The following is a 15,546-nucleotide window of genomic DNA, read 5'->3' on the forward strand; positions in this document are numbered from 1 at the left end:
GGGGAACCTACTGCTATCGGGTAATGCCGTTCGGGTTAAAGAACGCTGGGGCAACATACATGCGAGCAATGACTGCGGTGTTTCATGACATGATACACAAGGAAATTGAGGTGTACGTCGATGATGTGATTATCAAATCTTGGCGTCAGGAGGACCATGTAGCAGACCTAAGGAGATTTTTCCAAAGACTCCGGAGGTATGATATCAAGCTTAACCCGGCCAAATGCGCATTCGGGGTTCCATCAGGGAAGTTGCTAGGATTCATCGTCAGTCGACGGGGGATTGAGTTAGACCCATCCAAAATTGAATCCATCCGAGATTTGCCACCGCCAAGGAACAAAACAGAGGTAATGAGTTTGCTGGGTAGACTCAATTATATCAGCAGGTTCATCGCTCAACTCACAGCAACTTGTGAGCCCATATTTCGGCTGCTGAGAAAGGACGCTGCAGTAGGTTGGACAGCAGAGTGTCAGGAAGCTTTCGACCAAATCAAAGGGTATCTGTCTAATCCACCCGTATTGGTCCCACCTAAGCCCGGGAAACCCCTAATCCTTTACCTGACGGTCTTGGAAAATTCATTTGGTTGTGTACTGGGGCAACATGACGACACAGGGAGGAAGGAGCAAGCCATCTACTATCTTAGCAAGAAATTCACAGTGCATGAGGTCAAGTACACTCAACTCGAGAAAACATGCTGCGCCCTAACTTGGGTAGCTCAGAAGTTGAAACACTACCTGTCTTCATATACTACTTATCTCATATCCCGCTTGGACCCATTGAAGTATATCTTTCAGAAACCTATGCCCACGGGGAGGTTGGCAAAATGGCAAATTCTGCTCACAGAGTTTGATATCATCTATGTGACGAGGACGGCCATGAAAGCCCAGGCGCTGGCAGACCATTTGGCAGAGAATCCCGTTGATGAAAAATACGAGCCCTTAAGAACGTATTTTCCTGACGAAGAGGTGATGCATACGAATGAGTTGGAATTACCCGAGGAACCGGGTTGGAAGCTTTTCTTCGATGGAGCTGCAAACGCAAAAGGGGTTGGAATAGGAGCAGTACTCATTTCTGAAACAGGACGGCATTATCCTGTTACGGCTCAACTACGCTTCTATTGCACCAACAATATGGCCGAATATGAGGCTTGCATTCTGGGTCTGCGCTTGGCTGCTGACATGGATGTCCAAGACGTCTTGGTCTTGGGAGACTCGGACCTCTTGGTACATCAAATTCAGGGTGAATGGGAAACACGAGATCTAAAGCTCATACCATACCGACAATGCTTGCATGATCTGAGCAAGCAATTTCGATCGGTAAAGTTCAAACACATCCCGAGAGTTCACAATGAGGTTGCGGATGCCTTGGCCACCTTGGCATCAATGCTGCACCACCCTGACAAAATGTATGTTGATCCTCTACACATCCAGGTCCGTGATCAGCACGCCTACTGCAATGCCATAGAAGAAGAAGCAGATGGCGAACCCTGGTTTCATGATATCAAGGAATACCTCAGGATGGGGATATATCCAGAACATGCCTCTGGAGACCAAAAAAGAGCCCTTCGGCGTTTGTCGAATGGTTTCTTCCTCAGTGGAGGAGTATTGTACAAAAGAACCCCGGATTTGGGATTGTTGAGATGCATAGATGCCAGTCAAGCAACGACGGTTATGGCAGAGGTACATGCTGGAGTTTGTGGGCCACACATGAGCGGATATGTATTGGCAAGAAAGATCCTTCGAACAGGGTGTTATTGGCTCACCATGGAACACGACTGTATCACTTTCGTGAGGAAATGCCATCAGTGCCAGATACATGGAGATTTGATTCATTCTCCGCCAACAGAGTTACATACGATGTCAGCACCCTGGCCGTTTGTAGCATGGGGCATGGATGTCATTGGGCCCATCGAGCCAGCAGCGTCCAACGGTCATAGGTTCATTCTAGTGACCATTGATTACTTCACCAAATGGGTTGAGGCTAAAACCTTCAAATCAGTAACCAAGAAGGCAGTGGTGGACTTTGTTCACTCCCATATCATCTGCAGATTTGGGATCCCAAAAGTAATCATCACGGATAACGGTGCGAATCTTAATAGCAGCTTGATGAGAGAGGTATGCCAACAATTCAAGATTACACACCGCAATTCCACCCCATATCGTCCTAAGGCAAATGGAGCAGTCGAAGCAGCCAATAAGAATATCAAGAAGATACTGCGAAAAATGGTGGAAGGGTCCAGACAATGGCACGAGAAATTACCCTTTGCCTTGTTGGGTTACCGCACTACCGTCCGGACTTCCATAGGCACAACTCCTTATTTGTTGGTGTATGGAACTGAGGCCGTGATACCAGCGGAGGTCGAAATTCCGTCCCTCCGAATTGTCGCTGAAGCCGGAATTGATGATGATGAATGGATCAAAGCTCGCTTGGAACAGTTGAGCCTGATAGATGAGAAAAGATTGGCAGCAGTGTGCCATGGTCAGCTGTACCAGAAGAGAATGGCAAGAGCGTATAATAAGAAGGTGCGCCCCAGGAAGTTTGAAGTAGGGCAGCAAGTATTGAAGAAGATCCTCCCACATCAGGTCGAGGCAAAAGGCAAATTCGCCCCAAATTGGCAAGGGCCTTATATCGTGACCAGAGTATTGTCCAACGGTGCTTTGTGTTTGACAGATGTCGAAGGTAGATGTGTCGACATGGCTATCAATTCAGATGCAGTCAAGAGATATTATGCGTAATTTCTTTAATTATGGCAATTATTCGGTTTGTTTGTTTGTATTTGGCATTTATTGGATAATGAGATGACGGAGGCAATTCTTTCTTCTACCCAAACACTGTTTAACCCTTGCTTCCCCCTTTGAGCCTTAAGTTATTCTTTCATACCCCTCTTTTGGAATCAATAATGGGAAAGACATGAAAAAAAAAAAAAGAAAATGAAAAGAAGGAAAAGAAAAGAAGAAGAAGAAGAAGAAGATAAAATCATAAGAAATACAAAACCGTGGGAACTACGTTTGACCTGATTCCTCAAAGAGGATACGTAGGCGCCTCACGGCTCGGTCATAGTATGCATCATAGCAAATATAGGATGCATAATGTACATAGTGTGCATAATAGGCACAATGTGCGTAACGCACATAGCTCAACATAAGCATAAAAAATAAATTCCCCAAGCAAGAAAACTGGGGCAGAGGTTATGTTTTAAGTTCCAACAAAGGTTTGATTCCAAAAGTTGTAGCACATCACCCTTCAAATTGTTTTCATTTTTGTAGCCTTTCTTCAATCCCACACCAAAACCAACATCAACATCCAAAAGACCTCCCGATCAATGTTCGAGAGATGCCAAATCCGGCAAATAAGGCCGAGAATAATACACTGATCCCCAGCAAAGAAGAGGATCGTAAGACTGGGAATGAGTTGATAGTCAAAAGAATCCCCGGAAGAGAGGGTCGTATCTACAACACCCCGGATCCTCGAAAGAAATAAAATGAGAGAGTCTTATCGGTGAAAACCTTCACAGGCACCGAGAGGCGATGTAAGATGAGGGATATGAAATGAGAGAGTCTTATTGGTGAAAACCTTCACAGGCACCATGAGGCGCCGGGAGATGAGAGAAAAGAGAGAGTCTCATTAGTGAAAACCCCTCGAAGGGCACTATGAGGCGACAAGACAGATCAGCAAAGCTACCACATTCGAAACGAAATGAACACTCCTTTATCATCCCCAGCAAGTCAAACCATCGGGCAAATCAATTGATACAAATAGTCTGGGTCGGAGTCTATGGTGCACGCCATGATCACGGGGACCAGTTGTGTCCTCCAGATAAGTTCTTTTGATTGTCTCCTCCCACAAATATTGGTTCAGAAAGTTTTTCTCTTTTCCATATCTTTATTTCTTTTCCTAAAATGTGTCTTGAAAGGACTTTTCAAAGCTTACTACCAGAAACCGGAGGGGAATTCATCCAATGCAGGATAATACAAACAATCCTAAAGGCCGGTCCCAGGCAATGCAGTGATCATACCCGACAATGTCGGAGGAAGTGAGCTCATAAAGGGAGTGGTTTCAGGAGTTAAAAGCAGGCTCCCACAGCATGTGCTTAAAGAGAAAGCAGAAAGGGGAATTAATTGAAAGCCAATCCCCAGCAGGCTAGAGACACCCCCCAGCAGGCAACTCTACCCGGTAATCGATTATGGGGACATAGAGCAAGAAAAGGGGAAGAGAGAAAAATCGCTCGCCGGAAAGGCACCCTCTACCACCACAATAAAAACTAATCAAATCCTTCTGTCTGCTGCAGGAAAACAAAGGATTGATGATGGCAGCAAGATGCACCGCCATGGAAGTCACCAAAAACCGGGGCAGAAAATTTTCTGCCAATTGTCGAAAATTTTCTCGGAAGGACGGGGAAGCAATTTGAATACATTTTAAGTTCTAGGTCGCCCACCAGTATAATGCGGGAATACTTTTAAGTTTTAGGTCGCCCACCAGTATAATGCGGGAATACTTTTAAGTTCTAGGTCGCCCACCAGTATAATGCGGGAATACATTTAAGTTCTAGGTCGCCCACCAGTATAATGCGGGAATACTTTTAAGTTCTAGATCGCCCACCAGTATAATGCGGGAATACTTTTAAGTTCTAGGTCGCCCACCAGTATAATGCGGGAATACATTTTAAGTTCTAGGTCGCCCACCAGTATAATGCGGGAATACATTTTAAGTTCTAGGTCGCCCACCAGTATAATGCGGGAATACTTTTAAGTTCTAGGTCGCCCACCAGTATAATGCGGGAATACTTTTAAGTTCTAGGTCGCCCACCAGTATAATGCGGGAATACTTTTAAGTTCTAGGTCGCCCACCAGTATAATGCGGGAATACTTTTAAGTTCTAGGTCGCCCACCAGTATAATGCGGGAATACTTTTAAGTTCTAGGTCGCCCACCAGTATAATGCGGGAATACTTTTAAGTTCTAGGTCGCCCACCAGTATAATGCGGGAATACATTTTAAGTTCTAGGTCGCCCACCAGTATAATGCGGGAATACATTTTAAGTTCTAGGTCGCCCACCAGTATAATGCGGGAATACATTTTAAGTTCTAGGTCGCCCACCAGTATAATGCGGGAATACTTTTAAGTTCTAGGTCGCCCACCAGTATAATGCGGGAATACATTTTAAGTTCTAGGTCGCCCACCAGTATAATGCGGGAATACATTTTAAGTTCTAGGTCGCCCACCAGTATAATGCGGGAATACATTTTAAGTTCTAGGTCGCCCACCAGTATAATGCGGGAATACTTTTAAGTTCTAGGTCGCCCACCAGTATAATGCGGGAATACATTTTAAGTTCTAGGTCGCCCACCAGTATAATGCGGGAATACTTTTAAGTTCTAGGTCGCCCACCAGTATAATGCGGGAATACATTTTAAGTTCTAGGTCGCCCACCAGTATAATGCGGGAATACATTTAAGTTCTAGGTCGCCCACCAGTATAATGCGGGAATACATTTAAGTTCTAGGTCGCCCACCAGTATAATGCGGGAATACTTTAGCTCTAGAGTTTGGAATCAGTAGCCCCACCTGAAGGCGGAAGGTTACAACAGAGAGCCCCAAGCAGGAAAAACAATAAAATCCCCAGCGCCAAGAAGCAGAAGTCTGCCAAAGCAAGCGCACATTCAAAAGGAAAAAGGAACGCGTCTCAGAAGAAGCAGTTCGGAAACATTGTAGCATGCCCAGTATGACAATACTGATGAAGAGACATACCACTGAAGAAACCAGTGGAAGATTTAAAGAAGAAAGCCATGTTCCCAGCAAATCAAACAAAGTGATGAAAACTGGCATTCAGAAAGGCGATGGACCAGCATCATCTCCAAAGTTCACAAAATAAAGGCGTCAGAGGAAAGTGTTAGCCGACAAGAAAGCGAGACAACAAGAACAAGTGGGAGATAGATGAGATCTCATACTCTAGCTTAACTTCTTGTTTTTCCTTTTAGAGCAATGTAACAGGGAGATCGGTTGAGCAGTAGCATCCTACAGCAGCATGCAACAGCGCGCCACAGCAACAAGCAATACAGTCACACGGTAGTCCCAGCTACCAAAATTTCCCGAACTACATTGATCTGATTCCTATTTCAGCCCAGGATATGTAGGAAACCTCTGAGGCAAAGGTTCGGTCAAACCTTTTTCAAAAATGCTTCACACGGAGTATTCGGACGGGCAAAAATCGCTCGCTTATCTTTGCGCGAAAACCCTTCATGTCTTCGTGCAAAGAGGGGCAGCTGTAAGCACGTGATTTTTGCCTCACGGACAATCGCTCCAAAAGAAAATAAAAATAGTGACAAATGGTTTCGCTGTACAATTTTTCGATCTTTCGTAACATGTGTTGTTGGTCATTTGTGGGTCTGTCCATTTTGCATCCAATCATTATCAAACAAAAATACAAAAATATGTGTCAGTAAAAGAAAATTCAAAAAAATATATATATATGTGCATCGTTCGGTCTAGGTTGTGATTTAACTTACTTAAATATTTTTTTTTGTGATAACTATGTGAAAATGTTATAGTGTGGTTGATTTCAATTTCACTATTTTATTTCATTTTTTGTTTAAAAGAAAAAAAAAGCAAAAGAGTGAAGGAAAATCGGTTTGGGCCCAAAGAAATAAAACAAAGCAGGCCCAAACAGACACTCGAGTCCAGTCCAAAACCGGCTGCCCAAGCAGCAATTCAAACGATGCCGTATAAGGGCGTTCGATCTGAGCCATCCGTCCAGGCCAATCCAACGGCTCAGGACCCCTTTCAACGACCCGTTTTCAAACCCGACCCAATAACCAGTCTGACCCAACCCCCCACTTAAACCAAACGACCTCGTTTAACTACCAAACGACCCCGTCTCATTTCTCAGTATCAGATCTAAGCCGTTGAGATCATCTGATCTAACGGCTCAGATCCAATCAGCCTCCCCGTATATAAGCCTCCTATCGTACCCCGCACCCCCTATACCAACCCCACCCTTCATCGTCCCCAAACCCAAACCTGAAACCCCCCGAACCCTAGCAACCGCCCTAGTCTCCTTCGCCATTAAAGCCGGCGGCACGAACGCCGATGACCACCTCCTAAACACCCTAAGACCCCCTCACTCTCCTGAACATGGATCTACTATCCATTTGCCTCGAATCACTTTCGTTCGTTTCGAATCTTCATTTGAAGATTTGAGTCGAACCCGGACCTATGCCAAGTTACCCCATCTTCGTACCAGACACCCCCCTGACCTTCCTCGTGACCAAACCAAGCTTGGTTTGGTCCGAATCTACCCACAACTCCCTAAAGATCAGATCTGGAAATCCAGACCTTAGAACACATGCACCTGGGGAATCCGGCCGGTTCTCGACAAGGGTCTGAGGTATAATAGACCTTAATCAAGGTGTTCTCATGTGAGAACACCCTGATTAAAGTTTGTTCGGCCTCAAGAGTTCGAAGTTGAGTCTGACTTGGGGTCCATTTTGATTTCAAACTTTGTCGGTAAGTTTTTCTTTCCCTTTTCGTTTATATCAACTGCTGATTAAGTCATTAGCATGCTTTGTGTTGATTGTTTGTTACTTTCTGATAGTTTCTTAAATTCTTTCATCTCTGTAAAGACCTTTTATTTGGTCGATTGTGTTCTGTGTATGATTTAAATGTATCCTATGATAAGCATGTCCGATTAGTATAGTCGTCGCATGAATAAACTTATATAGGTTCCCAGTAATTGAACACAAAATTGTCTGATGCCCTTTAGGTCCCCGAACGTATTGTTTATATGAGCGACTGATTATTACCTGCTATAATTAGTATAGTCGACTCGATAAATGTCGTTGATTAGTTTTCTATAACTAATGAATCGAATGAGCTAATAATGTCACATGACTAATTGAACGTTGCCACTAACTGAATGCCCCAGCATTGTTTAAAATGGTTTGTTTGCATTGTAAAAAATGACTGGAAAGGTTCAGTCCAGGCAGCCTTGAATTTGAACTTTCATCAGTTCAAAACTGCCCTGATGCTGCAATAGGCAGGGCAGTAATAATCAAGGTTAAGCAGGGGTATTCTGGGGTGTTAAAAAGGACAGAAAGATTAGTTTAAATGAGCTGACAAGTAGGGTACTAATTTAGGATTAAACTAATACCAATGGGGAGCAAGACATGAGAGTATGGGGCTTAAAATGAATAATAAAATGATGCCCATAACTCTTGATTAAACAAAAAACCAGGCGTGGGGAATAAAGGGGCTGGCACCAAAAGATGCTTAGGCATGGGCTTTAAAGAGTATGGGCATTCTGCCAATCGCCAGGGCAGGCAGTTCAGCTGCACTAATGCATTTGGCCTATAAAGAGGCCATTTGAGAACTTAAAAGGGGCTGGACTTTTTAGTCTTCAAAAAAAGGGAAGAATTTTGAGTCTTGAAGCTGGAATCTTTAAGTCTTAAGAAAGGTTTGTGAGTTTAAAGAAAAGACTGAAAACATACGAGAGTTCCTTGTTGCTGCATTGAATACTCTGTTGTTGCTGTTGTTTCATCACTCTTTCTGGGTTCACTGATTTGGTACTCGACTATTTGCGGGTTCTCTTTGGTTCTGGAAAATATTGTTGTTTGTCTGTGGACTGTATACATCACTGGGATTGTTCATTTGTTGTTCGACTCTTTGCTGAGCTTCATCATTATTGGCTGGTTGTCTGTTGCTGTGAATCTGCTGATTGCTGTTGTTTGCTGTGTGCTACTCAGCTTATCCCTTTCCTTCTTCTTCTGTTCCTCTATACCAGGTACACACCTAAGACACTGTCAGATGTAGCTGGAAATTTGAGCATGAATGTAAAGGAAAGACCTGAAGAATGTTTTTTTATAGATATAGATTGTTACATTAAATATTCATGCAATGTGTAATAGTTTTACATTTTTGTTCTGGGTACTAGAGGTAGTCTTCATGCCTATAAATGTCAATGTATGGTAGTTGAATGCTAGAATGTGCATATAGGTTGGTGATGAGAGTATGCCCAAGGCAGTAGTTTGTATCTCATATTTAGTTCAAAAGTGTAGCATAAGCCTGTAGTGTATGCCAAACATGAAATTCGTACACTAACTAAGTTCTTTCCTTTCCAATAAATTGCTATATATGACTCTTAAAACCATGTTTTAAGATCCGGAACACAAATTCAGGGCCTCAACCTCACAAAGGTCGAGTTCAGGCCAAAACAGGCCAAGCCGGCCTGCTTCGAACAAGCAGTGGCCCAGGTCTGGCCGATCACGCTTGGGCTGGATTTGGGCCCGTGATTATTTGTTCGGACAGCCTCGTTTCTGATTTTAGGCGTTTCTGAATGTTGTTACAAACAACTTGCAAGCATGTAATTAATTAGGACTATCTACTGTTTTCAATTGATAAGGACAAACGCGATAAGAAACGTAGTTGCTCTAGGATATCCTTTTAAAATAAGAACGAGATGAGCCTCGATGAAAATAAACAAAACGTGCAGATGCGGGGCCCTTGTTTAAATGTACATTATCGAAGCATTTAGGTTCCAGGACGGGTTGTTTAGCAAATCTCACAACCCTCCTAAAATAACAATACGTTAGACTCTTCAGGACGCGCCTTAATAAATCTTACCTTCTTAAACTCGGGTGCGCATTTATGTGACCCAAATCCAATTCTCAACGGAGTCGAAATGTGTTTCTAATTACGGGTACATTGATTGTGACGTGGTTCGAGATGCATGTCCATGACGTTGCAAATTCATTAAAAATAAAGAACGAGATGAGCCTCGCCAAATAAAAATACAAATTGCGGGGCCCTCAGTAAATATTTGCTTTAAAAATTATTTGGATTTCGGGATGGACCGTTTTAGTAAAATTCCACGGTCTTACCCAAAATAAATACGCTAGTCGCTTTAGGCGCGTCTTTAATAATTTAATTTCCTTAAACTCGGGTGCGCATTGATGTGACCCAAATCCAAATCTCAACGGAGTCAAAGTGTGTCGACGACCACGGGTACATTGATTGTAACGCGGTTCGAGATACATTTTCACAACGTTGCAATTCCTGATAAAAACAGTAAAATGATAAAAGCGGTTAAAAGTTAAATTTTGCACATAAGTTCACACTTGTATAAAATCAGATAATCAAGCCGAATATGATAGTTAAGCGACCGTGCTAGAACCACGGAATTCGGGAATGCCTAACACCTTCTCCCGGGTTAACAGAATTCCTTATCCGGATTTCTGGTACGCAGACTGTAATATAGAGTCATTATTTTCCTCGATTCGGGATTAAAATTGGTGACTTGGGACACCCTAAATCTCCCAAGTGGCGACTCTGAAATTAATAAACCATCCCCGTTTCGATTGTCCTTTAATTGGAAAAACTCCCCTACGCCCCGCGGGTGCGGAAAAAGGAGGTGTGACAGTGAGTATAGGTACCCATGCATATATTCCGTTGGTGAAAGGATTCTTGCATCAGATGTTCAGGCTTTGGCCAATTAGTTCGTGAGATTAGATGTTTCGAAGCTCAGTCATGTTCTAGCTTGCATAGTCTCTCAGTCTTCCTTGTATGAGAACATCAGAGAGCGTCAGTATAATGACCCCCATTTGCTTATCCTTAAGGGCACGCTGCGATACGGTGGTGCCAAGTAGGTTACTATTAGAGATGATGGGGTTTTACAGATGCAGGGTCGTATTTGTGTGCCCAAGATGGATGAGCTTCGTGAGTTGATTCTTAAGGAGGCCCACAGTTCCCGTTATTCTATTCATCCAGGTTCTGCCAAGATTTATCAAGACTTGCGGCAGTATTATTGGTGGAGGAGGATGAAGAAGGATGTACTTGCATATGTAGTTCGATATTTAAATTGTCAGCAAGTAATATACGAGCATCAGAGGCCTGGTGGTTTGCTTCAGAGGCTAGAAATTCCTAAGTGGAAGTGGGAGGCTATCACTATGGCTTTTGTTGTTGGACTCCCACAGACTCAGAATAAGTTCAATGCAATATGGGTCATTGTGGACAGGTTGACCAAGTCATACATTTCATCCCAGTGGCAGTTACCTAATGTAACACCCATAAAAATTTTGAAGTGTTTAAAAGCTTTAAAGAAGATCGGCATCTGCTAATTATATTAACTCGCATGTAAGTAAGGGCTAATGATATAAATGATATCATTTGAATATGATAATATGTGTATGAGTTATATTAGAAATGGTTTAGGGTCTAAGAAGAGCCCTAAGGCTAAGACAAGATGGAAATTATATAATGGGATAAAGTTTCAAGTGAGTTCGCACAAGACTTAACTTCAAAACAGCATAAATCTCAAGATATGAGCGTTTTGTCTGGTGTATGACCTATCAAATAAAAGATCTATATTTCTACTTTCTAATGCTTCAAACTGTTTGTCATTTGGATATATCTACAATGAGTTATGGGGTTTTCATCAGAAGGTGGTAGTGCAACCACACAATTTAAGATTTTGGTCAAGGGAAAGGCCTCCTGCGTAGGTTTCATATGTAGGGTACACAACTTTAGGGGCTATTTAAAAAGGGATGAAACAAGGGGCTTAAAGAGAAAAAAAAATAGTTCTTCAACTTAAAATTGATACTACTAAAAAATTAGGTTTTAGCGACGGACAAATTCTGTAGCTAAACAGAAAAATCTGTCGCTAATCTCATTTAGCGACAGATTAGCAATGGATTATCAAGAAATTCTGCTAGCTACGAGCGTTTTAGCAACATATTAGCGACGACGTTCATAGCTAATTTTAATTTTTTTGTAGTGTGATTTCTAGAGAGAAGGAGGAGCTCTTCCACTATGGATATACTTCAAGGTAAGTTATTGTAGTACAAGGGTGAATATATTACATTATTTAGTGATAACTCTAAAACTATTATGGATCAAATCCATAGGAAATGGGTTGAATCTTCAAGAACATCAAAAAGAGAAAAAGTGAGATTCATCCACCAAGAGGTAATCCCTTCACTTGAGCTTCATATATATGTTATATTGGAGTATGGGTAGCATGGTTATGAGTTTTATAAGGTGGGTCTTGAAAATGATATTTTGGGGAAAGAAGAAGATGAATAGTGATAAATTGATATAAAAGAAATTGTTCTGAGTTTCCAATAATTCCAATAGACTTGATAACTTAATTGATGAACTAATTGAATAGGGAATCACCATTTGGACAAGATACAACACTAGTTCTTGAAATGGGTGTTCTTGAACCTAGAGTTTTGTTGGAGAAGACAATAAATAGAGACTTGATGATATTTGTAATTTACACGGTATTATTAATGGCTCCAAATGAGTATTAAATAATAATAATGGAATTGAATAGGCTATTGGGTGAGCCTTTTGGATAATTTGGGATGGTTGAAGGTTTGTTGCCGAATTGTGAAGCCTAAATGGATATTATGAATATTTTTGTATTTATTTTAATGTAGTTGGGATATCTAATGATAGATACTGAATTGTGGGCGATATTTGGGCATTTTAATTAATTAGAGCATTGTAATAATTTTGGAACTTGAAGGTTGAGGCAAGTTGATTAAGACTTACTCTTCTTGAGGGATTCTCTTTAAAAGCATGTCTTAAGTTGATACATTATATTATTTATAAATGTACATCAATACTTGTGGGTACAAGCGGGAAAGATGTCACCATGTGCTTCTAAATTATTTTTTATGGAGTGTCATGTAATTTTATAAAAATCTTGTTTCCAAACCTTGTTGGCAAAATGACACTTAAGGAAATTCTTATAAGTCTTACTAAAACTTATTTGTTGATAAGAGTATAAAATGCTCGAGTGCTAAAGATAAGTTTTCTTGAAAAAGTTTGTCTTTTGAAATTTCAACAAAAGAAGCACTTGTTGTATCTTTAGATTGATGTTAATTGCTAAAGGCTTTAACATGAAAAAGGCTATTCATTTGAACTTGTTCAAATGGTTTGGATTGGCTATGAGAATCATGATTTGATAAAAATAGATCCTTTGAGGCAATTATGCTATGAATCTATTTTTGATATGTCAAATATTTTGGGAGTTACTAGTGGAGACCACCGAGATTGGTTTGAATGTTGAGTTCGTTACTATGAAACTACATGTGCCGGTGTAGAGACACATTCCAAGGCAAAGCTAAGTTTGTGGGATAAAGTCCCCCATTGAGAGGGCAAATGATCATTACTTAAAGTAATAAGGTTAAGTCGACTCGTACAACACTACAGACCCAGACCCTACTTGCTATTAATCTATTTTTGATATGTCAAATAATTTATGAGTTACCATTGGAAACCACCAAGATTGGTTTGAACATTGAGTTCGTTACTAAGAAACTACACATGCCGGTGTAGGGACACATTCCAAGGAAAAGGCGAGGTTTGTGGGATAAAATCCCCCATTTAGAGGGAAAATGATCATTACTTAAAGTAATGAGGTTATGTCGACGCGTACGGTACTACGGAAAGCCGCCCAAACAAGCAAGGTAAATACTTGTTGCTAGGATGATCACCTAGTAGTTGTTCATTATGTCAGTGTCGGTACAGTACTCCCGGTGAAAGGTAAAAAAGAACTTTATTATGTTTAGGCCTAAGGAGCTAAGAATGATTTCAATGACTTAATGAGATTGAAATGGTTTTATATGATTTCTATTAAAATCTTGGGTTGATAGAGACGTTCTAAAACGTTATAGCATGGCTTATATTTCATTTGTCTTTTATTTAAAATGACAAAGAGTATGATTTATATAACTATTTATCACTTTATGTCCAATATTGGTTGCATAATTTTTGTAAAATCTTGTCTCAAGAACTTGAGTTAGAGAGAGTCTATGACATTTATTGAGTACCGTTATAGCTTACTCAGCCCTTAGGGGCCCCTTCCAGGGCCCACTACATATTTCAGGATGAGGTATGATACGTGACATGCGGTCAGGGCTAGGATGACTCTCTTCCTAAGGTATATGGTGAGGCACTACTCCTATTTCGTGGTAGCTATCATGTTGTGTTCTTCATTTATGCTAGTCGAGTATTAGCCGAACTTTTTAATTCTATTCTTTGGTATAGAAGATCCATAGATAGTTGTGAAAAGTTGTAGTAATAGGGTTGTGCACGATATACATGAAAATATACTTGTTTTACTTAGCCTTATTGTTATGATTATGAGAGGCTTCATGTATTGTTGAATTGGAAAAATATTCCATCATTTAACTTGAATTGATATATATATATATATATATTTCAAAGAGATTCCGTAGTTAAATTTGTTTTCATACATATGGTTTGGGTGCATCATATGGTTGGTTCGCTCAGGTTGAATGGTGTGCCGGGTACCAGTCAAGTGAATTTGGGCCGTGACACATGTTATTCAGAGCGATTAGCTAAGATCTACATCCGTGAGATCGTCCGTATTCATGGTGTGCCCTTGTCTATCATTTTTGATCGAGGTATGCAATTCACCTCGTATGAGGGTCATACAGCGTGATTTAGGCACATGGATTGAGTACAACATTTCACCCCCAGACAGATGGATAGTCCGAGCACACTATTTAGATATTAGAGGATATGTTTCACGCTTAAGTTATGGATTTCAGGGGTTCTTTGGACCAGTTCTTACCACTTGCGGAGTTTACCTACAACAACAATTACCAATCGAGCATTCAGATGGCTCTTTATGAGGTGTTATATGGGAGGCGGTATTGTTTGCCAGTTGGATGGTTCAAGCCGGGAGAGGCTCGGTTGCTGGGTGCTGATTTGGTTCAGGATTCCTTGGATAAGGTCAAGATTATTCAGGATCGACTTTGCAACACTCAGTCTAGGCAGAAGAGTTATGCTGACCATAGAGTTCGTGATGTTGCATTCATAGTTGGAGAGAGGGTATTGCTCCAAGTTTAACCCATGAATGGTGCGATGGGGTTCATAAAGAAGGGCAAGTTAAGCCCTAAGTATATCAGACCCTTTGAGATTCGAGAGAGAGTAGGTGAGGTAGCCTACTGGCTGGCGTTCCTAACTAGTTTGTTAGTAGTCCATCCAGTGTTCCATGTGTCCATGCTCAGGAAGTATCACAATGATCCATCTCATGTGTTAGATTTCAGCTCAGTCTAATTGGACAAGGATTTGACTTATGAGGAGGACCTGGTGGCTATTCTAGCCTGGCAGGTCCGACAATTGAGGTCTAAGAATTATCTTTCAGTTCGAGTGTAGTGGAGAGGTCACCCGATCGTGAAATTCATGTGGGAGTCCGAGTCAGATATGCAGAGTATATATCCACACCTTTTCACTTGTCTAGGTACCTTTCCATGTCGTTCGAGGACGAACGTTTGTAGAGGTGGAGAATGTGATGACCTGATAGGTCAATTTCAGTTTTAGCCTTCATTTCTATGATTTGAGACCTCGAATAGATCTATTTAACCCTCCTTGATTTGTGTCTGCAGTCCGGTCCTCTTCTAGAAAATGTTTATGTGAAAAATTGATGAAAATGTAAAATTTTGCCTTAAAACTCATTTGAGTTTACTATGGTCAAAGTTTTGTATAAATAGACCTGGATCATGTTTTGACAGTCCCTGTAG

At 41.3% G+C, this 15,546-nt stretch overlaps 1 protein-coding gene across 1 annotated transcript; it reads left to right on the top strand.

Moving 5' to 3' along the window:
- The first annotated feature begins 10,692 nt into the window (after positions 1–10,692).
- On the top strand, positions 10,693–14,872 carry LOC138879614 (uncharacterized). The gene is made up of 3 exons (XM_070159231.1): positions 10,693–11,003; positions 11,763–11,813; positions 14,572–14,872. Exons 1-3 carry the CDS (start codon positions 10,693–10,695, stop codon positions 14,870–14,872), a joined length of 663 nt encoding a protein of 220 aa, XP_070015332.1.
- Positions 14,873–15,546: the final 674 nt, after the last annotated feature.

Source organism: Nicotiana sylvestris, chromosome 10, assembly GCF_000393655.2.
Source record: "Nicotiana sylvestris chromosome 10, ASM39365v2, whole genome shotgun sequence".
NCBI classification, from domain to species: domain Eukaryota; kingdom Viridiplantae; phylum Streptophyta; class Magnoliopsida; order Solanales; family Solanaceae; genus Nicotiana; species Nicotiana sylvestris.